This window comes from Crassostrea angulata, chromosome 8 (genome assembly GCF_025612915.1).
Source record: "Crassostrea angulata isolate pt1a10 chromosome 8, ASM2561291v2, whole genome shotgun sequence".
NCBI lineage: Eukaryota > Metazoa > Mollusca > Bivalvia > Ostreida > Ostreidae > Magallana > Magallana angulata.
This window is the reverse complement of record NC_069118.1, coordinates 1,649,951-1,676,349: the sequence shown is the minus strand read 5'-3', so window position 1 is coordinate 1,676,349 and position 26,399 is coordinate 1,649,951. Positions and strand designations below refer to the sequence as shown.

Here is a 26,399-nt window from a genome sequence, read left to right as displayed (position 1 = left end):
GTTGCCAAGTATTAAAGCAAGGGTATTTTGATGGTCAGTTATTGATATGTAAGGTTATTTTATCAAACAGAATGGTTTACAGGCGACATGGGTATTAAGTGGGCTGGATGGTTCTTGTCAACTTTAGACTTAATGAATCTCTCTGGGAAGAAGATCTCTATTTAACATATAGAAAAATATTCAAATTTTTAAAGCTAAAATTTCAGAAATTTTTCTTTACTAGATAATAGTTTATACCTAGTATTTTAAGGTACATGTAAGTCAATCACTCAGCCTCCTTAATTAAGTGTCTTTCTTAAGGTGAAATAACATATCATCACAAAATGGCTGACCTCTGATCGAAACAACGTTTCCTTTTATAAGGATTTTATCAACAGCTCTAAAGCCTAGTGAATAAAGAGTTGGGCTTATGATTGGTACATCCCAAGTTCGAATCCCGCTGGGGCTTTTGTAGTTACTTTACTAATTGAACATTTTAGATATTCATTTTTTATCCCCATACTGCAAATTTTTCGCTTATTTGACATACATATTGAATGTACAGTTTATTTATCATTATATCTTTCATATTCAAATAATTTACTATGAATTTGAGTGACCTTTACCAGGTGTGTTATTCCACCTTAATATATATTTCTAATATATAGTTAATTCAACCATATCAGCTCCTGTTGGTTCAAAGATTCTTGAGATTTGCATTGACATGTGTGTATTCTTCAACAAGACCAGTTGGAATAATTTAAATTTTAATATTTGACTAGAAAAAAAAGGTTATTTCATACAAGAATTGAAAAAAGATGAAATTAATTCACAATGATAAATATAAATGGTAAATACATGAATTGCATTTTGGTAAAAATTACAAATTAAAAATCTCTTGAAATAACAAATACAATACAGCACAACAAAATACATTTATCTTGAGCTAGCTTTAAATTAATATAAACTCATCAGAAATCTAGTCGTAAATCCTATCACTGTTAATAAAAATTTTCATTATATAATATGATCTCTGAGTCCGTTTTTACAAAATTAAGACATGTTAAACATCTTTCTGGTCTAATGGAATAATCCTGAAATCAGAATGAACAAAATTTGAATAAAACCATGGATTTCCAAACTATTTAAAAATTTTGAACTACATGTTTTACGGATTAAACAAGATATCTGTGAGCCAATGCTCACTAGTGATACCCCCGCTCTGATGTGAATATGCAAAATAAGCAAACATTTAACAGAAAGCTGGCATCCGATTGGTACAGAAATATATCCCACAATATGGCATGCCTAAACAAATATTGTGTTAAAATTTCAAGCATCTGCGATAAATAGCTGCTGAGAAATCTTTGAGGAAAATTTGTTTGAAAATTTTGGCTAAAATAAACAAAGTACTCATTTAACAGGAAGATGACGTCCGATTGGTACAAAAATATATCCCACGATATGGCTTGCCTTAACAAACACTGTGTAAAAATTTCAAGCATCTCCGATAAATAGCTGCTGAGAAATCTTTGACGAAAATTTGTTTGAAAATTTTGGCAAAAAATAAACAAAGTCATTATTTAACAGGAAGTTGACGTCCGGTTGATACAAAAATATATCCCACAATATGACATGCCTAAACAAATAGTGTGTTAAAATTTCAAGCATCTGCGATAAATAGCTGCTGAGAAATCTTTGAGGAAAATTTATTTGAAAATTTTGGCTAAAAATAAACAAAGTCATCATTTAACAGGAAGTTGACACCCGATTGGTACAGAAATATATCCCACGATATGGCATGCCTATACAAATATTGTGTACAAATTTCAAGCATCTGCGATAAATAGTTGCTGAGAAATCTTTGACGGAATTTTGTTTGAAAAGTTTTGCTAAAAATAAACAAAGTTTGTCATTTAACAGGAAGTTGACGTCTGATTGGTACAAAAATATATCCCACGATATGGCATGCCTATACAAATACTGTGTAAAAATTTCAAGCATCTGCGATAAACAGTTGCTGAGAAATCTTTGACGAAAATTTTGGTTAAAAAATAAGCAAAGTCGTCATTTAACAGGAAGTTGACACCCGATTGGTACAAAAATATATCCCACGATATGGCATGCCTTAACAAACACTGTTTTAAAATTTCAAGCATCTGCGATAAATAGTTGCTGAGATAAATGTGACAGAAATTTTTGTTAAGGACGGACAGGCAGACAGGCAGACAGACAGACAGACAGACGGACGGACAGACAGACAGACAGACAGACACACAAGGGTAAAACAGTATACCCCCTCTCCTTCTGAGCGGGGGTATAAAAAATTTGAATCATTGATTAGTTTATGAAAGATATGCATTTGTTAATTTGGTTGTAAGTCCTATATTGCTTTGTAAAATGAAGCAAAAAAGAGTCGGAGATGTCCTCATAATGTTAGATCCACCACCTCTTCATCCCCACTACACTCCTCCCCATTGCTCTTGTACATCAATTTCCTATGACTAACATTTAACTTTTTAGTACACCTTTTTCTTCTTTTAACAATGCTAGGACTAAATTTTTCTGGGGAATCTTCCAGAGGAGAGACATAATGGTCCATAGATGTCTGCTGTAGTTTTCTGGGTGTTCGGTGAGAATTTTCCTGAGTACTAAAACTCAGTGTTGTATTATCAATGATTTCTACACTGTCCTCTGACGAAAGTCTTCGTTTCTGTGGAGACTCGGAGTACGAATTCTGACTGGGTGGAAGAGTTGCATCGCTGTCCGATTCCTCCTGTAAACTGTTGCTAGTTCTTGAGAAATTCAGTAAACTGGTGCTAGGTCCTGAACTATCATGCACGACTTTACGAGTATTTCTGTTGTAATTTTCAGCTTTACTGGTTCTACATGTAGGTTTAGGGTCCTCAACAATTTTGACATCATCATCGTCAGAATCTGAAGACTCTACCTCGAACAGTGCATCAATGTCATCTAAGTCTTCTTTGTGCTTTCTTTTCCTTGTTGCATTTACATCAGTGGTGGTCTTCAACTCCTGAGAGGAAATCTACGTCGGACAATCTTCAACATCTGACTCACTTTCATCTGTAATGACAATGACATGGTTTCTATCATCCTCTTTCTCCTCTGAACAATGAATATCCAGCTCATCAGACAACTGATCCAAATCCACCTGGTCATGCTCCAGTGAATGAGGATCAAATCCTTGAGATTCTTTAATATCACAGACATTGCTATTGGTTGATTTATTATTTAAATTTTTAGTTAAAGAATTTGATTGGTTACCACTGTTCCCATTGGATGAATTTGATTGGCTATCACATTTGCTACCAGGTACATTTGATTCACTATCACAGTGGCTGACGAATACATTTGATTGGCTATCACAGTCACTAATAGATATATATGTATTTGATTGGCTATTACCGGTTCTAGAAGAAACATTTGATTGGCTATCACAGTCACTTATAGATAAATATGCATTTGATTGGGTATTACCAGTTCTAGAAGAAACATTTGATTGGCTATGACAGCTGCTTGGAGTGATGTGTAAATCAGAGAGGTAGCTTGATTTTTCACTGATTGTACTTTTCTTGCTCATTTCATCTAGTTTTCCATCAAACAAATCACTGCTTCCATTGTAGTTAGAATCACCAGAGCCTGAAGCTGGTTCACCATCAGATAATTCAACTGACTCGGACTTACTGTTGTTTGGAGCATCTTCTCCTTGTTTATTAGATCCACTGATTTCACTTTCTTTATCAATGTTTGTTGTCTCTGGGGGTGGGGAACTGTCTCTGTCAGGGTCAGGGTCCCCCTGGTCAGACACGGACCCTGAGTCAATGTCTTCCTCACCTTCCCTGTTAATGAACAGATTCAATATATCAGGACAAAATGTTTCTATGTTTCTTATCATAATGAATTATAATGAATTAAAATTATTGATACATACTTATACATAAGCATACATTTTGAAACTCAATTTGACTTTTTATAAATAATGTAGGTGTAAGTTACATGTACAGGTAGGTCAGTCATATGATTTTTGAACAATTCAGAACATAACAGAATTGACACAAAGTCGCACATTAACAGGTTTTTTTAATTCATTTTGTATAACAAGTAACATGTAATGATGGAAAAAGTGGAAAACAAAGTCTAAGTCACCAGAAAGATGGAAACTTACTGGTATTGTTTGTTTAATTCTTCCAATGAGAGAGCCTTTCCTTCAGTTTGTTCACAGTCGTCATACACCACAATTCTGTGAGACAAGCTTTCTGATTGGCTGCCATCTAGGGAATTGATGGCCTCCAGTAAGCTCTGCCGAGGAGTGGAAAGTGACTGGGAACTAAAATAAAAAAATGTATTATGTACACAACAATGGTATATTCATTGGAAAAAAAGAAAAATCCTAAAGTATTCTTGATTTACGTGACAGAGTACTAGTAAAGCAAATACCTAGTGGATAAAACAGGTTATGTAAGGATGAACTATTCTCTTTGAAACCATGGAATATTTCAAATTTTGTATCCATGAAAATGTTTTTCAGAGTAAATAAGATTTATTTTTCGGTATACAGTATATTGCATCTGACAAATAACAATAATAAATCATTGAATACAAAATTTCTTTCTCTTAAGCGAAATCCTATTTCGCTCAATCACAGCATATTACTACGAGAATAATTCTGTATAATGATTATATGTACATTATAGTATGCTTTGAAGCAAACCTCTATACACGATCGTACATAATCTACACCAACATACCTCTCCTCCTCCAACTCACAGATCCCGCTGAGCTCACTGTCGCTATGACAACTGCCATCATAGGAACTATGATCACCCTCCTCATCTTCCGTTTCCTCTTTGTGGTTATTCTTAGCTGGTGATACAATAGCATTGCTGAATTTCTTTGGTGACAAACTCTGTGATCCAAATAAAAGTTCCTCTGACTCACTCGATGTTTCTACAACGACACAGAAAAGATTGGTTGAAATGATTCAGTTAGTCAGCAGGCACAGCCTACTTTGTTTCCTAAAGCACATTTATCAGACAACACATAACATTCAGGCAGCTTCTACTTGTGGGGAAAATATTACTTTTAAAATAATTTCGGTATACAGGGTTATTTTTGTCCTGTGTTTTGAGGAGGGTTTTTTTTTTGGCCCTTCTACACTTGAAAACATTTTTATCCCATCTTGAACTTGCTCAGAAATGGAATACAGCTTACTCCACTTATATTGAACTCGCTTATTTTGAAATTCCGCTTATTTGAAATAGAAATAAATCCCCAGTTTTTGCCTCTCATATTCTTTGCATTGATTTCACGGATATAATGAAATCGGTTATTTTGAAATATCGCTTATATTGAAGCCACTGATCGGTCCCCAAAGGTGATAATTAGTTTTTTTTATAACGGTTATATTGAAGTTCTCCCTGGCGGCTGTCGTCACGGTTGGTGACAGTAATTATGCCAGACTGACCGGTTGATATACAAAGGTGTGAATTGATTAGTTCTCTTCATGGGTGTTTTTATACTTTTATTAAATTGTTTAATTTTTTGTTTTTACGAATACGGATGTATTGAGGCTAGACGTAATATGGAAACCCCACAGAAAAGAAATACCTTATCTCCGGACGCTAAATACAAACTAGTTATGGCTATTGATGAAAGAACAAAGCCTAAATTCGAAATAGCTAAGGATTTTGAGATTATCGCGTGTACACTTACGATGATATACAAGCAGCGTTCAGCAATATTTGAAGCGTTTGAGTGTGATTTTTTTCTAACGTTTTTCTAAAACGTAAAAGAATGCGATCCGAAATTATGATGAGGTTTAAGATAGACACAAAACGAAACTTACAAAACTTTCGGATATAATTTTAATCAAACTTTCAAGGACTAATGTTCCATGTAATCCGTTTATTGTAATAGATAAATGATGATCTAATACCGTAATTTGTTCGGGTTTGGTTTTCTATGCTTACACCGGGATTGAACTTTCAAAAATGGCGGCTTCACGTCAGTCAAATTCGCTTATATTGAAATACGGATATATTGAAATAATTTGCATGGTTCCCTGAATTTCAATATATCCGGAGTAGGCTGTATGTCAAATGAATACTTTTTCTAATATACACTGTTTGAATTCACCCATGCAGTCTTAACTTTGCCAACTGAGTACAAGAATGAATGGGGCAAAAATAAAGCGGGCAAATATTTCCCCGCATACAGTATTCTGATATCTTTATCAAGTCTCCATATCACACAGATTTCCTTGGGTGATTACCTTAACACAAGAAAGAAGGATGATAAATGGAATGATACCCGAGGGTTTTTTCTTCCTCTTCTTAAAGGTTCCTTTCAGCAGACCGAGTGGACGCTGGGAATCCATGGCCTCCCTCACACGGGAACTGTGCTTCAACTTCAGGAACTCATTCAAACGCTGCTGTACCTACATGTGGAAGAAACATTCAAATAAAATAGCTAATTATGAAGTATTTCATATGTAGTATTTCTCCCATATTGTTTTATTTTTAGACTTAAAGTACATGGAAATGAATTGTTATACATATTAGTACAGGCAAGAAATATTCCCCCAAAATAGAGAGGGTATGTATCTACACTCATTAATGCTCTGTAAGACACACCTGACGGAGTGTTTTATCCTCCACTGGCTTGACGTTAGGAAAAACCTGTCTGGGCTGTAAGTAGGTCACTAGGTCGCGCACCTCCTGCATGGATGAATGGAAGCAGTAGCAGACCCGGTACATCCCCCGGTCCTGGAGAACGATCTCACGCTCACTGACGTGGACGGACTGGGTGAAGAACATGGTGGATGGTAAGATGACCATGACCTTCAGGTTACCCCTCAAGTTACACGGCAGGCGGGGGGGTTTTCCATACACCTTAATATCAAAAGTTATTGCAACAGAAATAATGAACACTTCAAGTAATTTCTTAATGATATAACAATATAAAAATTGCAACGTGATACAGAGTTTTGTAGCAAGAAAATGCTTTAAAAATATGCACAAGTCCAGTTAATATAATTTCTGGGATTAGTACTTAACAGCATGGTGATATAATTTATACCTTCATTCCACAAGCATGAAGCGGAGTGGCTGTTGAGATATAATTTATACCTTCATTCCACAAGCATGAAGCGGAGTGGCTGTTGAGATATAATTTATACCTTCATTCCACAAGCATGAAGCGGAGTGGCTGTTGAGATATAATTTATACCTTCATTCCACAAGCATGAAGCGGAGTGGCTGTTGAGTCTGATGTGAACACTCCCTGCAGCTCTGACATCTGGTTGTAGATGTTTTCCTTGTCTTTCTTGACATGCACCTTGTAAAAAAGAGGCTTGGTATATTATAAACATGCATAAAGTAAGAAATAGGACTTATATTAAACAAACTTAAAGCACTATTTACAAGTATATGTATTGAAATATCAAATAGTGTATATTTTTTAATCATAAAATCTTTAAAAAAATTTAAATTCTGCATATCTGCAAAACAGCAATCTTCATTAAATCAATCAATTTGTCACAATTTTTCAATAATGTAAAATAGCAATAAACTTCAGACCTTGCACCCCAGGGTCTGTGCTACCTCCTTCAGCAGAGGTTCATGGCCGTAATTGGCCCTGGGAGTGAAATGAACCACGTGGTTACTCCCCTTGGAGGTCCACTCTGTAACTAGGTCACACACGACCTTGATGATTGTCCGGCGGGAAGGGATCAGGAAACTGTTGGGGTGGCAGAAGGTAGTGTCCACATACAGACTGGCCAGGGGCTTCACTCTATGCAACAACAATGATACAGTCAAAAGGTACACATATGGCAATAAAAACTCAATTAAACAAAAGGCAGGAATACAAAATATTCACTTAATTTTTCATATCCAACATAGTTAATTAATATCAGTTTGTATTATATTAATTCCAAACAAAGTTATATTTGTTTCAGTCCTGATTACCCGTACTGTACTTTTGGGTTTACTAGAAATCAAAATAATATTTGTTTTACCTTTGATCTACATGAAGTGCTGGAACATTCTGAATCTGATCGGACTCCCATCGAAAATCTCCAGTGTACAAGGCTGTCCCATCAAACCCCTCAAACAGGAACCTACAAATTACCACAAAGTACACTGCTTAAAGCCTATAGTTTAAACATGTCAGATCTAATGACTTCCAGTTAAAATAATCATCTAACTTGCATAACGTTGTTAAAATATGATTAAACTAGCTGAGAAAAATAGCATATACCAGTACTGTTCCAATGAACACTACAATGCATAAAATTGCATAGCAAACCCTGTGTATCTATGATAACTTACATAGCAAACCATGTGGTTCTAGGGTAACTTACATGGCAAACCCTGTGTTTCTATGGTAACTTACATGACAGACCCTGTATTTCTATGGTAACTTACATGACAATCCCTGTGTTTCTATGGTAACTTATATGACATATATTGGGTTTCTACATGTTCTATGGTAACTTGCATGACATAGGTTTCTATGGTAACTTACATGACAGACCCTGTGTTTCTATGGTAACTTACATGACAGAGCCTGGGCAGTGGCTGGCATGAATCAAGGTCACTGTCACTTTCTCCGTCTGGAAAAGATACAGTTACTAACAGTATCATGGAATTATAGTGACATCAAAGATTATTTCTATAATAGCTAGAGACATGAAATGTAATTTGCACTCATGTTTATCGTAAATTCTTACCTTTGTTGAATTTTGAGCTGGAATGGGAATACATGATGGTTCACCAACCTTTAATATTTTCTAAAATAAGAACAGATCACTTTAATGAAATTCACAGCCTTTAAATTTATACGATTAATTTTAATTCATCAATCATATTACAGGTACATATGTGCATTCATAAAATAACTTCATTAAATGAAATAAAGAAAATGTCTGAATCACAATATCTATAAATTACACCCCAGTCCTGCATAATTACATTTTGTGTGCTTACCACAAACTTTTCCAATTTGGCGAGTTTTTCCATCAACAGAATTTTTGTAACCTCCGAGCAGTAAAGGAAAATGTCATTTCTGAAAATTTGGAATAACAAAGATCTACAACATCAACGTTTATACATCAGTAATCATGGTAATACCTTAATTAAGAATAAGTGCTGTTTATCTTTTCAAGGCAATTAAATGTGTGACTGTCGGACCATTTGGAGTGGGAAGATAGCTCAGTTAGAGGAACATCTTAATACATGATGTACATACTGTCTATCTGGTCATATAGGTTTCCTTCCTTTCTGTTACATTATTTAGAATAAAATAAAATCTTAAATTACTGGTAAGCCTTTACATACAGACTCCTCTCCCTTACCTAGATGACAGCCTGTCAAGGAATTCTGCAGAAGCAAGTCCTTCCATGTGATCTGTGAATTAAGGTATACAAAGTGTATCTGTGAATGCTTTAATATCAAATCCTAGTATTTCGATCCTTATGCTAATGCTCATCTTATATATGGGCTTTCATTGATTGACTACTGAGATTCATATATGCATTGGGGCTCTGCTCTAAAAACATTATAATTCATGCACAATCTGATGTGTGTGTCATATCATAAAGACTTCAATATCCCTGTCAAATCTTAACTGAGATTGGATCTTCTTGATTCAACTCTTTTGTCTCCTTTGTTTACATGCATGTTAAAGGGAACACAACCATTCTAAAGACGATGAAACATGTTCCATAACTCTAAATCATCCACATTTTTTATTCATACCATAAATCTGTTTTTTTTATGAAGTTAAATTTAACTAGTCGTCTAGTGTTGATACTACAATCAGTTATTCAATAAAATCATTTTAATGCTTGGCTTAGTGGGTCCATGGTTATCTACTACATAATTAGGTAAAGGGGTTTGAGCAACCGATGCACCGGTACAACTTTTTTTTTCTTAATTTATTTATTCTCAACTTGTATATTTATTCCATTATATCCACCGTAGGAAATTTATCTGCAAAAATGCATGGATACCATTAATAAATTTCTTTTTATTTCAGTTTGAAGGACAAATAGCATTTTTATGATGAAAAAAATATGTTGAGGCTAAGGGTAGGAGAACCTTAATGGTTCGACTTCTAGCTTTTCTGTAGCTTCAGAACTGTGGCTCTTTGGAAATAAAAACTCACCACAGTGACAGTGAGAGAGGAAATAAACGGTGGACTTCAGGTTCAAACCATCAAAGCGGTCCAAGGAAATATTTTGATATTCCCGCATTTTTCCTTTGAAGCAACTCATTGTATCACCTTTCACTTTTCAAGTATTAAACTACAAAAAGTTTCATTTTCCCTCTCCGATCAACAGTTCAACTTTAGTTAAAACATTCTTCACTGGAAATAAAGACTTCCAAGAAACAAGTAGTAAACATTTTTCAAAGTGAAAGTTGACATTTAGAATACCATACCCGATGCATATTATATTCCCAATGGTTATTGTCAGTTTAATGATGATTAATCGTTTATGGAAACTAAAAACTTTGGATGCAACATTGTAAAATATTTTGTGAATTAATAAATTCTGTGTAAGGAGACACAATATTGGTCGAGCTCGAGATGCTGTAAATTCTTATTGTAATGTCAGGAAGCTGGTGTTGCCAAACAAAGTTGACGCATTTCCAAAAATTGACTAAAATGTTACATTAGGATCGGTAATCAGTGAGGTAAACAGAGCCATTTTATTGTTCTTTAACATAAAAAATTAGTGATTTGATTGATGTATTTCGTTGACACAGATATTGGTGTTTGTTAATTATAAGTCTGATCAAATGCCGGGAACTCCTACTGTAGGATTTCTTTTCTTGGGTCAAAGTTGTTTTACCATATTGTTTCCATCGGTTTTGTCTTAAGTTTACGTTGCAATATTTATTTAATTTCTTGTTTGCATTGTACGTTGTATTTCTTTTCCTAATTATATATACTTATTAACTTAATTATAAATGGCATTTTGAGAAAATTCAAATGAATTTTGTATAATCACTACTGGTGTGCGACCAGTTCGCACCAAGAACTATTTCTCGCCAGTACATTGTGACTTCATTTTTTTATATAATTTTATGTGTTGATAAAATGTCATGTCACAATGCACTGGCGAGCAATGGTACTCGACGAGAACTGGTCGCACACCAGTATAAAAATCTGTTTATCCTATCCAGATATCCATGTCTAGTCAGCTTAAATTGTCCCTTGGAAACAATCCAACAGGATTGGGGCAGGGATCCGGGAATCTGCCTACAGGACACAATTTGAGCACTACCCCTGGGTATATCCCTTCAAAAGGAAATGATACACCTCTTCCATCCTTTACCATCACTGAACCAGTGTGTCAAGCCATACTGTACGATGATATTGGAGAATCAAGGTAATCACAATATAGCAGAAGAAAAACTACAATAAAAAATCTCTCTTTCTCTCTCTCTCTCTCTCTCTCTCTCTCTCGTCGATTGAACAATCAGCATTGGTTTGCAGGGTCAGAGTGTGGGACCTGATTGTCCTTATACCGAATGTTTTCTTCCTGATTTTCCTCTTCTACAAATCAAAATCTGCCGTCACCAAACTCAGGAGTACCAGCAGTCCCATATTCACAGCATTCTATGTTCTAGTGAGTTCATTACTTGTCCCTATAGTCAGGAAATATTTTTTTCATTGATTTACTGATCTGATTTTAATACATGTAGTTATATTTTGTTTTGTTATATCATATTATGATACATGTATTATATTTTGATTTTTATAAATAGATGATTATGACAATGTTTCTCAGACGGGAAGTCTTTCTGATTTCTGTTCAGTTTTCATGCAGTACAGGTATTGTAATTTTTACCTGATACATAGGTGTGTCTTGTTGCTGTAATCAGCGTCCTGAGATGTGTGGTATCAATGACAGTCAATGCATCCATATTGGCAGGGGATATTACAGACAAGGTGAGAGGACTGTGCCCAAAAATAAACTTGGAAAGAACCAATCACAAACTCAGAGAACAGATGATTCATAAACACATGTAAATATGTGATTCCCTAGCTCTAGCTCCAGTTTTGAGGTTGAATTTTTTAACATTCTGTTAGAAATTATTAGAATATTGTTTATGAAGAGGGCTGCATTATTAAATGTATTTAACTGTTAGCATATTGCATTAGTTAGATAGTTGTTTAAAGTTAGTGTGTGCTTTTATTGTGTATATGAACCTTGTTTACAGGTGTTGTGGCTGGTCCTGAGGTTTTTCTTGCTGGGGACAGAAATGTCCATCATTGTGTTTGGACTGGCATTCGGTGAGTTCTCTTGTGAAATGTACTGTGCTTATTCATGTTATTGTGTTTGGACTGGCATTCGGTGAGTTCTCTTGTGAAACGTACTGTACTTATTCATGTTATTCAAATTTTATATAAAGCTGATACATATTCATGTTTTCAAAAGTTTGTTTAATACTTATTCATGTTATTCAGAAGTTTGCATATGTATAGGTGATAACTTATTCACGTTATTCAAAATTTTGTGTAAAGCGGATACATATTCATGTTATTCAAAGGTTTGAATAAAGCTGAATTTAGATACTGCTGCAGAATGATCAGACCATTCTGTGTATTGTGGAGTGATCAGTTTTTTACTGACTGGCTCTTGTATTATTTTGTAGGTCATTTGGACAGCAGAAAATCCATACAGAGAGTGTTATTAGTGACATCATGTGTGGCCCTCATATACTCGTGTACACAGGTATGATATAATAAGTGACATCATGTGTGGCCCTCACATACTCGTGTAGGCAGATAAGATGTAAGGTATAGAAGAGTTTACGGTATTGTTCACCTTTGAAGAGACATGAGAATGGGCTCAATACACTTTTTATTAGTTTATCTCAGTATTTTGTTTCGACATTAGAGCAGCAAGATGCGTTTTTCACACTTAAGTTATGTCATTTCTTTCTTTCATTGATTCAGGGCACCCTGGAGTTTGAGTACCCCGATCCTCAGTTTCATGTACAGAAAGGCTCCAACGAAACGTACCAGGACTTTGACATCTTCGCCCATGGAGGGATGATTTTCTGGCTCACCAGCTCTCTTGTCTTTTTCCTTGTGAGTTTAATCAATGAATTAGGAATTCTTGAATGATGCTTACACAAAAGATATACATAGCAAGTAGGGAAATGTACAGAATGTACCTTTATAATAAGAACTGATAATTTTACAGGTGTACACAGTGATATTTATTTTACCATGGACAAGTCTGAAGGAAAGGTGGTCTCTTCCACGTGAGTATTTCAAATGGATGATGAATATTGTTAAGATATTTTAGAAATCCACCTACACAGTACTGAGCAAAGTCAGTACTCTATAATTCATAAATTATCAATTATTTTAAAAGAGGAAAGTTTTAAAAATTATGAATTTTGAACTTTGGACTTTCAGCCAAGAAATCTTTTTACCGCTATGCTGCATTTTTGGCCTTCCTTAATCTTGCCCAGGCCATTGGGAGCGGGATGTTGTATGGAGAAATTCAGGAAGGAATGTGGTAAGTCTGCCCGGAATTCATTCTCCATCCCATTTCATCTCATGAGAGAGAATCATTACTCTAAATCTTAATAAAACGCAGGGAATTATTGCACGTATCTGCTTAAAATAGCTTGAAGAATCCAACTTTTATAATTTTGCTGTTATTTTTCTGGTACCAGTTTACTTTTTGAAATAGCAACAAAAGTTCGATACTTGTGATTTTATATTCTCATAATTCGATACAGAAATGTGGAATGCAGAATATAAAATAAAAAATCTACAACTATGTATCAAATTCATGCATTAAAAAAATATGGTAACCATTTCAAATTTGAATACATGTTTAAATGAATCAATATTTACCATCTCTGTTCTAATACATGTAATAAAAAAAAGGCAGATGGGCTCTGTTGTCAATCTAAAAAATTTGGGATGTTTTTCTTTTCAGCCTGGTGGATTTGACATCTTATATCTACTTTACTTGTTTTGTGCCTCTTGTGTATCTGGTGTTTCTAAGGAAGTTCTTTATGTAAGTGTGACCTCTGTTTATTTCTTTGATATGCTGAAAGCTGACCACCAATATTGATGTGTGCAATGAATCCAATTTCATGAACCATTGATGAGGCTTTGTAATGTTTTTCCTTAATATTTTTTATAAATTAAGATACTGAATTATTATCTATATCTATACCAGTAATATGGATATAATCTACAGGTACCCCAGTAATTCCGACAATAGCTTAGAAAAATTACTAGTATCTGAATCTAATTTTGTATAAAGTTTACATGGTTTTTGATGTATAGTTAACATGTATTTTGATGTATAATTTAAATGTAATTTAATGTAGAGTTTACACATATTTTACAATAAAGTTTACACATATTTTACTGTAAAGTTTACACTTACTTTCGCTTCAGGCACACACAGCCGCGAATCCTGTTCTCCTACAAGAGTCAGGTGGACGAGATTCCGGAGGAAGACACTGTCAGCATGCCGTACCAGTCTAACGTCCGCAAGACCGAGGACGGCGACAACATGAGTGTCAGCTTCGACAGCACGCACTTCGACCACCAGTCGGGGTCCTACTACACTCGCCCGTCCTCGCTCCTCCCCAACGGCTCAGTCAACGTGACAGAAGACGACGTCGCTCCAGTCCGAGACTATTACCAGGCCTCAGCCTAGGACTCACATTTTCTGCGGATGTTTTCTTGCCTAGTGATATTAATGGGAGCTTTAAGTCCATCATCATAGACTTGTAGGCATGTACAAAGAAAGCTAGTAATCAAGAGACTTTTGTCACTCAAGGTGCTTATATAGCGGTTCTTCAGAGGAAGGATCGAATACAATATGATATTGATACAACGCTATTTAAAAATTATGAGTTAGCTCCTTAATTGTGTACTTTAGTGAATTAGTACTTCTGATGAAGGTCAGATTTTGAAATATGTGTGTAAATATTTTGCAGATTCATTTGTTTCTTTTTTAATGTTAAGTTTTTTGTTAATAATTACTATGAAGGAAAATTAAATTGTAAAGATTTGATTTACCCTTTCTGATTTCATTAATGCCACAATTATTACAAAAATCATACATAGGTTTAACTGAAGATAGAGTTTATTTGTTTTCTTTTGTTTTATATAAAAGGAGGGAGACAACCCTCTGAATCTCACAGACAAAATAACTTATCTTCTTTAATATCTTCATTTTGTAAAATTGTCATGTTGAAAAGAATAGCATTTATGGTAATATAGATATGAAATAAACAGGTTTAATGGTGTGTACATACCATATATCATTTGTTTACTATCATAGTTGTGACACAAAGCTAATTTTTGTTGAATACATTTGTATTTTTATTTAGGCGTTTATATTTCAAATGGAAAAAAATGGCAGTTTATGGAGGTATCAGATTTCAACCCGACATTTTTAAGCTTGATGCCATGGATGCATAGAATTTCTATTTACCACCCTTAGGCATGTAATCTGCTAAAAATATTACTAATACTAATCTTACATTCAGAGAGAAATTATACTTGATATGAAGAAGTATTCTAAGTTCAATTTCATATTCCATTTTTTGATGACAAAATTGGGAATTTAAAATCTAAATTTTAATCTTTTTTTCTTTTGGACAAAATAGAAGAAATATACTTTTCTGTTGAAGAAAACAGCTTTTGAAGATCCCCAATCCCCATGTGCATCAGTTCACCAAGCACCTGCTAGGAACATTTCAGATGTATCATGTATTTATTATTATGCTTGTTTATTGATCCCGGTCAAAGGGTAGGGAACTGTTTCTGTGTTCAGTGCTAAATTCTTCAGCTTAAAATATGTTGCAGTTTTGTGTAAATTTTTACTGACAATCTTGTCTGATGATAATGCTGACCAATAGAAAGGCAGTTCTTTATTTTATGATCCGAGAAGTACAGGTCAGAAACAGGGGAGAAGAGAATTGTATTTTTGTCACTTCAGGAATTCCTGAATTATTTGTTTTATATTTATGCCATTTGTGATTTCCGATTTCATGAAATAGTTGTGCAATATTTTTGTTACATTTAGTAGAGGGTTGTTGTGTATAATAATAATAATATCTGAGGATCTCAGTTCATCCAGTCAAAATGTCAGATCACTTGTAAGTTGTAACATTGACTTCAAAATAAACAGAACATACAAAAAGTGTCTGTTACACTAGTATTACTAAAATAAACTGTTATTCATTAAAGACGTGAGTATTTGTAATCATAGCTTGACTTGAAATGGGGAGTAATGAGACTAGCTGCAGAAATGAAGCTCCATGGAACACGTACGGTCCGTCAACCCCAATTGGAGCTACATATATACATGTATAAGACATAGGCATTTTTAATTTCGTAGTTATATGTAATAATAAACATGGAATGCCGTGTACACATCTGACGCAAATACTTTGAAAGTTATAAAAATGCTTCATTATGAGGATATTTTGTGTATAATGGACAAAACTCCGTAAGGTTTATTAGCGCGAAAAATTATTTTGTAAGCATCAAAATTAAGATCGGTTTTAAAATATCTACTTGGTAAAATTCTGTGTTCGAGAATAACAGGAGTACGATAATATTGATGAAGCTCCGATCTTCGGTCTAATTTCTAAAATGCTTGCGCTGGGGGGGGGGGGGGGGGGGGGGTCTACATAAAATTTTATGGAAAGTTATACGGAAACTGCAAACTTTATATCAGGAAAAGATCACACACATACAATGTATGTATCTTTTGAATTGCAAAATCTAAATGCCCAATTTTACAAACGTATTTACAAAAGTCAACGTTTTATTTCAAATATGAAACGTTATAAAAGATTAAATATAATAAAAACAAATAAAATATTATTAAATTAATAATAAAACATGCCCTTGTTTAAAGGTCGATATTTTAATTACAATAAATAAGTTTTATTTGTTGGACTAATAGTCATACAATAACTGCTGTATCTAGAAATGAAACGGAGGCGTGACGAGTGCCCGGATTCCCGTTTGGAGAATTTAAAAACTGCAACATTACGTTTCAGTTTTAAAGTATAGTTAGTAGCCAGATAGGTTGTTAAACTACACGAAACGTATATTTTTCAATTTTTTGTTAAATTTTATGTTGTCTGTGTTAAAAATTACACAAGGACGTTCAGCAGCTGTACAGGTGTTTGTGGAGAAGAATTTGAGTTTAGAGTTGTTATAAAATTGATTAAAGCATAAGTTTTGTGGAAGTTTGCTTTTTTTTCACTGTACAATAATTCAAAAATTATTGTACGGTACTATCACCATGCCTTCTTTCGATTCATACAGTACAATAACTTGTAAATTCTAAAGTTATTGTACGGTGATATGCCACGCCTACTCGGGTTAAGGACAAGTATTGGAAATTATTGTACACCAGTCATCAAAGGAAAAACGGCGCATAAGTGCCACAGTAAAAGATATGTAAAACTCTTCCTCGTGATAAAAACAAAGAAATATCTAATAAGCAGACTTTGAACACTGTCAGTCTGATTAAAATCAGACCCAAGATCCGCTCCTTTAATTATATTTAAACTCGCTCAATATTTTCAAATTGTTTTAATAATAGTTGATGCATGGAGGTCCTCTTGTAGCCGCAATGAATAAAAAATAAAGGAGTGGATCAATGATCTGATTTTAATCAGATTTAATTCACTTTGATAATTTATCTATCTATCTATCTATCTATCTATCTATCTATCTATCTATCTATCACAAAATGTGTGCAACGTCAACAAGATTATTGTAGGAACTGAAAAGAATAAGTAAACTAAAAGTCAGTATACCAGAAAGTAAAAATTTACAAAACATGAACTGAACATTTTATAGTACGCTAGATTTTTTTTTTTTTTAACTTTAATTGTAAAAACATCAACCGCTCTCATCTAAATTGTTTTATAAAACAGATTATTGCAAATTGTGCTGATACTTTGACCCGCTCTCTGTCGCATATTACATTACCAATTTTTTTAGTGTGAAAAAAATTTAAAAATATTTGACGCTACACCGAATGCATGGGATATCGATGGCCTTCCCGTACCATGCACTGAACACGCTATATATAATTCGGCTTACTATATGTATATACACATGTGACATAACCCGGTCCCTGCAATGAGCTTAAAACACATTTGTCTATTTACAAACATTGTTAAATCGGCGATGTGTGTATAATACGATAAATACACATGTATACGTGCCTGTAGATTTGTAACGTATACACATAAAAACTTGTCAACAAGAGATCGTCGCTATTTTTAGACTATATATACGTGTGCAGCTTATCTCGGTATAAACCAGGTCAATCGATTGCGCGCTCCATCGAGTGTAACTTCCCGTAGTGCGGTAATCTCTCAGCTCTGATCGATCGCTGGCCTCCTTTGTTATCGCGATTTATCGGAGACCAGATGTGCGCAGGCGCGAATAGAGGAAACAGGCGTGCGTTATCGACAGTTCATGGCGGACACGATGGACGAGAGTCAGATAAAAAAGGAGGACGCGATGGCCGTGTATCAGAACATACAGGCGTCGGGGGCACGGCCAACCCTGTATGGGTTTCCCGGGAAAACTAAGAGCACGGTCTGGGGACACTTTGGATTTTACATGGGAGAGGATGGACATCTCGATAAATCGCACGCTATCTGTCGTCACTGCTACACGGCGGTACGATACTCCGGGAATACCACTAATCTACACACACACCTCGCTCGGCACGGGTACGGCGGCAAGAAACAGCCACACCCTCTGGCGGATGTCTCCGGGCTTACCTCACCTATCGCTAAACCAAGAATCTTGCCGAGTCCAACGGATGGAGAGAATATAGTAACCAGCGCCCAGAAAGATACATTCCATCCGCTGATATCTGAAGTGTACGGAAACACCCTGAGGTCCCCTTTGGCGCTGAATACGATGATCGCCGAATATCTGATTGACCGCTTTGAGGCGCCGGAAGCTGTGGACAACTCTGCTTTCGTCAATATGATGTTAGCGGCGGATCCATCATTTGACCACGAGAAATGTCGACGATTTTGTGAATCATTTATGTCGCAGCACCACGATATCCTAAACCATTCTTTATCTGACATTCTGAAAAATTGTGAGGCAGTGGCCCTAACGTACGATAAATGGACCTCAGCATCGCGGGAAAATTACGTCACTTACAACGTTCACGTGGTCAACACATTGTGGGAAGTGGAAACTTACACCCTAGCAACCAACTCCGATTGTGGCAGCGTAACGGAGGATCTGGAAAAAATTAGGAACAAATGGGACTTTCAGGAATCCATGACGGTTTTATCTATTGGGGATGTAAGACAGTCGAATCATTCCAATATACAGGTCGTCCATTGTTTAGCCGAAGCTATAAACACAGCAGCACTTGCTGGCCTCGATCTGGAATCCGTCAGAGAGGTCATATCCGGCGTTGAGCGAATACAGAAACAATTGGTGCAAAGCTTCAGTGACGACAGATCTGATTCGTCCACATTTATTGCTACACAAGATAAACAGAACCGCCATGGCTGGTTATTTACTTACGACGTCTTGACAAAACTGATGGAGCAGAAAGAATTAATCACATTAATGAAGAAGGTCGACGATATTGACTGTGACGTCTTCTGTAAGCGACTTGATGACGTGTGCGCTGTACTGGGACCCTTGAAGACTGCTGTAGATTTATTGTGCTCGCAGAGACCCATCATTGCCTCGATGATTCTACCCATCATAAAGAAACTTCAAGTTTCTCTCTCACCGAAAACTAGCGATTCATCCGTCGTCAAGGACTTTAAGGAAACAATATGGAGGACTTTATATTCAGCTTACTCCGATGCGAATGTTAGAAAGTTCCTTCTAGTTGCCAGTTTTCTAGATCCAAGATATAAAGACCTCCTCTTCGTGGAGAAAGAAGAGCGCGTTCTCGCACGTGATGTGTTGTCGGAGGTAGCGACAGAGCTGTACCGCCGTGGGTCGGACACTTCCGGCGAGGAGGAGATCGTGATACAGAGTGAAAAGGGCGGGTCTCCGTGTTCTGTCATTGTGATCAACAACGAGAGAGACTACGAACCAAGCGCAAAGAAGCTAAAAAATGATGACAAGGAAGAGAATGCAACAACTTCTTCTAAATCAGACGACTGGCTTGCTGACGTCATAGGTAGCAAGAAATCAACAATGAACACGGCCAAGGAGGAGGGGGTGTTGGCTGAAATTGATCAGTACCACACCATGGAGCAGAGAACCACATCTCCGTTTGTGTGGTGGAACCACCGCCAATCAATCTTCACCACATTGTCACGTGTCGCGAAGACCTACCTCTGTGTTCCCGCCACTTCTCGATCACCTGACCAGATGTTTGTGGCGGAAGCTGACAGGGATGGATCTCAGCGGAGGCTGCTGTCGAGTGATCACGTGGACAGACTCGTGTTCCTACACAACAACTACTTCAAATTAAAGAACTAACGAATTAACTCTTTTCATCATGTGTATGAGATGTACAATTGTTTAATGCATACGAGCATGTGTATCTGCCATTAAATTTCTACAAACATACGGTTTGCTTTTTGGTTTGACACAATTTGTACAGGTACTGAGTTATAATAGAAGTGCCTAAACTCTCCGTTTCTCCCTCTTGCATGCAGTTTAAGAATATTTTTTGTGATGCTGGGTACGCAAACGATCAGTTACTTTAGGCACGTAGCATGGTGACAGAGGAGCCAATTGGCACATTTATTTTTTTCTATTTATAAACGCGGTGTAGATATAAAACATATTTTTTCAAAGAAGAGAAGCCGTCGTCCCGTGTTGCCACTGCATGCCTCACTACTAATTTATTGATGATGATGATGATGATGATAATGATGATTATTTTATTCAATAGGAATTTTGGCGAGGCGACTAAGCTTCAATATTGATACAGCTACAAAGTAATCCCATTCATACAAGGATAAGGCACAATAAAAAACAACAACAAACAAACAAATTAATGTATCAGTTCATACTTCTGCAGAACTCTCATTGATGGACCAGAGAAGGGGACTGATATTTACTTCCTCCACATTTGCCTCGCTTAATCTTGATTCTCCCCTCAAATTAAGGTTGATATGGATATTGTTGAAAAGTAATACAATTTTGCTTCAACATGCAACGTCTCTAAATTGCTTTCACAAAATGTGAATAACAGTCCGTAATAAGTTGTAAAATACAATTTAATCAATTGAAAAAATAATATGTCATAAATACATGTATTGCAGCAGATATTGCTAAAGAGCGACATAAAATACACGTCATACCGCAAGTGAAATAAATTGATTTCTTAAATATTGACTTACTTGGTATAGTAAATACATGTAATGTTAATTGATATGATAAAGAATTGGCGTGTTGAAATATTAAGTTTTATGTACAGATAAGAGCACAGTTTTACCTAATGATCGCCTCGGATTATTTACATTTTGTGCTTGCATTTTCTTCCTGTTTGTAACCATGTTACGGAAAATGGCTCTTTAATCGTTTTGATTAAAAATACTGATGCGCGTACACAAAGTACGTACACAGAGTACACACATATATAGCACACACAGTACACATGTTTCCTTGTTTGCTACACCGACAATATCACTTGAGGTTAAGATTTCCCTCGAAATTCCGAAATTAACCCTGTGACGATAAAATCGTAAAGCAGCATGCAGACAAGTTAGGATATAAAGTATAACATTATTACTGCCGCGATTAATTGTCAGTTGTTTTATATAATATAATAATGCATTTAAGCATATATGTTTCCATTACTCGCACGTGGACAGGGCTTTGAGCTTTTGGTATAGAAAGCTATCATTTGACACCACAAGTCTCTGGTCGACGTTGTGATGTGTTTGTAGAGAAAAATAGATAATGGATAAACAGGTTGGATTGTATGGAGTCGACAACAGGACGATTCTTAGTTCAGTGACAGACGGACTCGGACCAAACAGAGAGTCAGGAGGCCATGTTGACGGAGTCTGCAAACCCTTGCTCGTTGATACCATACAGACTGGATGTGACATTCCCCGGAGGGTGGTTTGTCTGGGGTCGTCAGGGGCCTGGGTCAGTGGCATTGATGACGTCATAGAAGCTTGGAGCATGAAAGACAAAAGCAATGTCCGGGATATTTTTCAAACGCTATCCGGTAGGCGTCCGACGGATCTTGCCCTCAGTCCGGAGGGGCGGATAGTGTACTCTGACCACTTCCAGAGGAGAATACTGAAATATAAGAACAGGCAGGTCAAAACAGTTCTATGCTTCCGGAAATGGCGCCCCTCGGGAATATGTTATACATCTTCCGGCGAACTATTGGTGGGGATGTCAAACGCGGATTATTCAGAGAAGAAAATTCGACGATACGACGGCAAGAAAATCCGTCACGTGATCCAGTTCGACCAGAGGGGGAGGGCACTCTTTACCCCGGGGGATCTAGCCATATTTGTGAAAGAAAATAAGAACAGGGATATATGTGTTGTAGACTGCCAGGCTAAAGTGTTGCTTATTCTAAACAAAGCTGGGTGTGTTCGATTTAAGTACTCGGGCGGTCACGTGGGAGGTGATTTTAATCCCGGCTGTCTGGCCACGGACTCTCTGTGTCGGATCCTGCTGACGGACACGGGTAATGACGTCATACACGTTCTGGACCGGGACACGCGGTTGCTAGGGGTCATTGACCGCTCCCATGGGGTGACTGGGTGTGTCGGGATTGCAGTGGACGGCGAGGACCGAGCTTGGGTGACGGAGTGCCATACAGCCAAACTCAAAGTCGTCACTATTAGTACTAGAACTGTTGTCAAAGCTCATCCCACTCAGCCTAAATCAGAGTGATTCCGTAATTACTGTTAGAGTGTGTCTAATTGTTTTACGTGGACTATATTATTTTGGCGAATATGGTGATTGTATCATTTATACTTGAAAAAATGTGTTGCTGCAATATTCAGCGTTATTTGAATTTTTTATGCACATCCGAGAGTGTCATATAGTGAATGCGTCAGATGCAGATTTTAAAGTGTTTCATTTGTAATCAATATTTCGGAATGTTCGTGCATCCTGTAATTAACCTCGTGTAGAGGATTTTGTACATTTATGAATTTTGTGTCACAGTATTTCAGACTGAGAGAAATATACGATTTTCTTAAACACAATGTGCAATCTGCAATGTAATTGACACCCCTCCCCCCCCCCCCCCCCCCCCCAAAAAAATAACTAAAATAGCTTTTTTTTTAAAGTTCGATGAATCAGTGAAAATGAAAATATATATTTTAATTCTGTTTGTAAGGATGGGGTGTCCAAAGCCTATTTAAAAGGATTTTACTACATGGATTTTATTAAGCTTAGCTTAATTTTCCAGCCCCCCCCCCCCCCCCGCAACAATATACACACAACTTACCCCACCTCCTTGCGTGGATCCTATTCACGGTCAAATGATAATTAAATTAGATGTTGTTTGTGTATAACCAACAGTAACACTCAGAATCAGAAATGGCTGTGTTTTACAACTAAATCAACTATTTCATAATTTCAGTTCAATATTTTAATTCAGTTTATTGACAAAAAAACACATGTGGCGCAAGTCATACATACATGTACAGTATACAAATATAGTTAGCCATTGGCTGAGAATTTAATATAGGATATACATACGTTGGTAGAAAGTGAACAATATTTACTTTGTTTATAAAACGATTCGAAAAATTAAGACCCGGTGAAACTAATAAGTTGTTGGGGGTTTTTTTGGTTTGGTTTTTTTTTTGGTTTTTTTTAATTCATTTTTTTGTTGTTGTTGTAAAACACGACTTTAAGGAAAAGTTCTTTCTTATCAAATAAAATTAAAACCTTTGTAATCTTTGACAATTATCTGGTGTTAATTAACAGCCCCTTTCCTTACGTATTTATCGGTTTATTATTCTAATCGGGATCGAGGTCTCACTTTTCATTTTGGGAAGTGACGTAGCGTCATAGCAACCTCGATACTTGCATTCAGCTGTTTGGATTGAGAACTATTTAAGATGGCAGAGCAAGCTCAAGTAAGTTTGGAAAAATAAGTATATGATAGACAGAAACCAAATTCTTTTCATTCCCATGACACAAGAATTTTATTAACATCGTCCCTTTCAGATTCGTTTGACTAATTAATCAATCATTCAGACATTGCACACACAATATTGATTTTGATATTGTGGATAATAACAACAATGAAGTTTCAGTCTTGAGGCCTCAATTTGAAGGAGAGAAATGTTAATAATATTTTTGCCTATAAGAGTTTCTGCTGATGCAAAAATGTTATCATAGTGGAATTGCTCACCGTTATGGCCTATATAGTTACCATGCAACTGTATTACAGTGCTTCTGTTGATAATATATTCTTCAATTATTCATCTTGTTTTGTTTCTTTCAGCAGCAGATGGGACCAGGTGGTGTCCCTGTTGGTGCAAAAACCTCAGAATTTTACAGAACAGAAAATGTTCCAAACAGATTCGAGAACCCAGGTTTGTGGCCCCAAAATTGTATATATTGTATATTCATGTCATTCAAAATGTTGGCAACACATTGATAGTCTCTATTCCTTTAAAAATTATGTTAAAATAAATTGGATACATAAAATTTCAATGAAATTAATACTTAGATTCAGTTTTGATGATTGATTTTCAATTTATGTAGCTATGTGTAATTTTTAGATTTGTAACTTGGTGTACATTACCAAATGATATATCCTCATCTCTGAAGTATGATAAATTGATATTATTACGATCTGAATCATATATTTCAACAGTCTGATTGATTAAAATCAGACCCCTTGATTTAATTGGCAGGCATTTATATAAGTAGAAATCTATATAAGTGGACTCATTAAAACAGATTGACCCTTAAATCTTTTACCAAATTCCAAAAAACTTACAATACAATAAAAATGATATAAAACATCTCTGTAACTTCTCTTTGCACTCCTCCAAGGAATGACAATTCATGTGACTGAATGATGCCTGTTTTGATTACAGAGTGGTTCCAGGGATATGGGGGTAAGACCCAGCACCCCATGTACAGGACCAGCGCCTCTGACTACGGCGCAAAGGCTCCATCCGTCCACACTATGCCCACCACATTCCACGCCCGCTCACAAAAGTTCTCAATGGTCAGTAAATCCTAAAAATCTTAGAATGTTATTAAGCCACTAACAAATTAAGCTCTCAATGGTTCGTTAAACTTATTTCTTTGTTATGCATGTACACTTATTTGGCTTGCATTATAACCTTTCTTTTTACTTGTACCAATCTACTTCTCTATAATGCACAAGATAATATCATGCAACCATATCATAAATTGGAGAATTATTTATAATACACATGTAATAGTCAAGCACTCAAGATTTTAACAGTGTCAACAAATGTAATTCATTGTTTCATGATGAATTTCCACATTAATGTCATTTTCTAAATGTTTCTCCGATTATAAGTTTGTCTAGCACATATGTTTGTATTTATTTCACCAAATATACATGTACACTGATTTGGGTTGCTATCAGCAAAGACATAATTTATTCCTATCTCTGCTATCAACAGGCATATAAAAATGTGTGTAGATGAAGGCCATATTAAGTTTGTTGTTTATTGTTGTTGTTTGTTCTCTCTGCAGCACCTGGGCCAGTGCGGTATGTACCGTAACCACTCACTGAACACCGGCCTGGACCAGAGTCGCGTCTGATGATTATTGTACTCTAACCTCCAACAATACACCGACAGTCAACCACTGTTATCTTGAAGCCGTTTCTTTTTAATATTTCAAAGAAATATTGGACTCTGCCTTAAAATAATGTCACCTTTGTTAAATCATCCTGTGTTTCTATGTGTGTGCAACAATGCAGGAATTTTATTCCCTGTATTTTATCATCACTTTTAGTAGATAAGTTTATTTGGTGAATTCCCTTTAGTAATTTTACCCATGCTTTCTGCCATTAAAAGTATTTCAATATTTTTGTTTTATTTCATAGGTAAGTGAATTTACTGATTTGCATTTTTTATTCTCTCATTTTTGTTACCAGTATCTATGAGTGATTCTTGTGTAAAATTGAGAATTCAAGAGTGAATTTAGTTCATGTATTTGTTACAAATAAACATATTTTTAATATTCCTTACAATGTTATTTTCTTTCACATGCTTTTTTAAACATCTTTAAACCTTAGGTTTGTAGAATATTGAATTAAGAATTAATATCTACCAGTTTATTAGCACTTATAATACATGAACTACATGTAGAAGTACATGTACTAATTTTTTTTAACAATGGGTACTGTATTTCAAATAATACCCTAAATTGCAAGTAACAGTTAGTTGTAACAG

The 26,399-nt window shown here is 35.8% G+C and overlaps 5 protein-coding genes across 7 annotated transcripts; 4 read left to right on the top strand and 1 right to left on the bottom strand.

Annotated features, from left to right (window-relative positions):
- Positions 1-734: 734 nt before the first annotated feature.
- On the bottom strand, positions 735-10,434 carry LOC128158063 (protein artemis-like). Of its 2 annotated transcripts, XM_052820749.1 has the most exons (14): positions 10,168-10,432; positions 9,356-9,407; positions 8,988-9,066; positions 8,732-8,791; positions 8,559-8,614; positions 8,018-8,119; positions 7,578-7,791; positions 7,228-7,335; positions 6,633-6,890; positions 6,310-6,436; positions 4,749-4,947; positions 4,166-4,327; positions 3,685-3,839; positions 735-3,063 (listed from the first exon to the last, which is right to left on the bottom strand). In XM_052820749.1, exons 1-14 carry the CDS (start codon positions 10,274-10,276, stop codon positions 3,026-3,028), a joined length of 1,719 nt encoding a protein of 572 aa, XP_052676709.1. In that variant the 5' UTR covers positions 10,277-10,432; the 3' UTR covers positions 735-3,025. The 2 variants fall into 2 exon arrangements, with proteins under 2 accessions (XP_052676709.1, XP_052676708.1); XM_052820748.1 differs by having other exon boundaries at positions 735-3,839; positions 10,168-10,434.
- A 162-nt stretch (positions 10,435-10,596) lies between these two features.
- On the top strand, positions 10,597-16,199 carry LOC128158066 (transmembrane protein adipocyte-associated 1 homolog). Its single transcript, XM_052820756.1, has 11 exons — positions 10,597-10,697; positions 11,190-11,395; positions 11,503-11,635; positions 11,869-11,958; positions 12,231-12,303; positions 12,666-12,745; positions 12,970-13,104; positions 13,220-13,280; positions 13,438-13,540; positions 13,970-14,050; positions 14,440-16,199. The coding sequence occupies exons 2-11, from the start codon at positions 11,196-11,198 to the stop codon at positions 14,702-14,704; spliced, it is 1,221 nt and encodes a 406-aa protein (XP_052676716.1). The 5' UTR covers positions 10,597-10,697; positions 11,190-11,195; the 3' UTR covers positions 14,705-16,199.
- A 2,305-nt stretch (positions 16,200-18,504) lies between these two features.
- Positions 18,505-20,502, top strand: LOC128159139 (E3 SUMO-protein ligase ZBED1-like). Its single transcript, XM_052822189.1, has one exon. It carries the CDS (start codon positions 18,505-18,507, stop codon positions 20,500-20,502), a length of 1,998 nt encoding a protein of 665 aa, XP_052678149.1.
- A 1,431-nt stretch (positions 20,503-21,933) lies between these two features.
- On the top strand, positions 21,934-22,890 carry LOC128159138 (uncharacterized). The gene has a single exon (XM_052822188.1). The coding sequence runs from the start codon at positions 21,934-21,936 to the stop codon at positions 22,888-22,890; it is 957 nt and encodes a 318-aa protein (XP_052678148.1).
- A 1,083-nt stretch (positions 22,891-23,973) lies between these two features.
- LOC128159446 (piercer of microtubule wall 1 protein-like) lies at positions 23,974-26,190 on the top strand. Of its 2 annotated transcripts, none has more exons than XM_052822548.1 (4): positions 23,974-24,089; positions 24,464-24,551; positions 25,062-25,195; positions 25,696-26,190. In XM_052822548.1, exons 1-4 carry the CDS (start codon positions 24,072-24,074, stop codon positions 25,762-25,764), a joined length of 309 nt encoding a protein of 102 aa, XP_052678508.1. In that variant the 5' UTR covers positions 23,974-24,071; the 3' UTR covers positions 25,765-26,190. The 2 variants fall into 2 exon arrangements, with proteins under 2 accessions (XP_052678508.1, XP_052678507.1); XM_052822547.1 differs by having other exon boundaries at positions 23,982-24,089; positions 24,461-24,551.
- The last annotated feature ends 209 nt before the right edge of the window (positions 26,191-26,399 follow it).

What these genes read in the sequence shown, in the direction of transcription:
- LOC128158063 (XM_052820748.1), bottom strand. Translation starts at nt 10,276, where the DNA reads ATGAGTTGCTTCAAAGGAAAAATGCGGGAATATCAAAATATTTCCTTG. An exon ending in CCAAATTGGAAAAGTTTGTG is followed by an intron (nt 8,792 to 8,987) that starts GTAAGCACACAA and finishes TTCTTATTTTAG; the next exon opens with AAAATATTAAAGGTTGGTGA. An exon ending in AGGATAAAACACTCCGTCAG is followed by an intron (nt 6,437 to 6,632) that starts GTGTGTCTTACA and finishes TTCCACATGTAG; the next exon opens with GTACAGCAGCGTTTGAATGA.
- LOC128158066 (XM_052820756.1), top strand. Translation starts at nt 11,196, where the DNA reads ATGTCTAGTCAGCTTAAATTGTCCCTTGGAAACAATCCAACAGGATTG. An exon ending in TCACAGCATTCTATGTTCTA is followed by an intron (nt 11,636 to 11,868) that starts GTGAGTTCATTA and finishes CCTGATACATAG; the next exon opens with GTGTGTCTTGTTGCTGTAAT. An exon ending in CAGGGGATATTACAGACAAG is followed by an intron (nt 11,959 to 12,230) that starts GTGAGAGGACTG and finishes CCTTGTTTACAG; the next exon opens with GTGTTGTGGCTGGTCCTGAG.
- LOC128159139 (XM_052822189.1), top strand. Translation starts at nt 18,505, where the DNA reads ATGGCGGACACGATGGACGAGAGTCAGATAAAAAAGGAGGACGCGATG.
- LOC128159138 (XM_052822188.1), top strand. Translation starts at nt 21,934, where the DNA reads ATGGATAAACAGGTTGGATTGTATGGAGTCGACAACAGGACGATTCTT.
- LOC128159446 (XM_052822547.1), top strand. An exon ending in AAACAGATTCGAGAACCCAG is followed by an intron (nt 24,552 to 25,061) that starts GTTTGTGGCCCC and finishes TTTTGATTACAG; the next exon opens with AGTGGTTCCAGGGATATGGG. An exon ending in GCTCACAAAAGTTCTCAATG is followed by an intron (nt 25,196 to 25,695) that starts GTCAGTAAATCC and finishes TTCTCTCTGCAG; the next exon opens with CACCTGGGCCAGTGCGGTAT.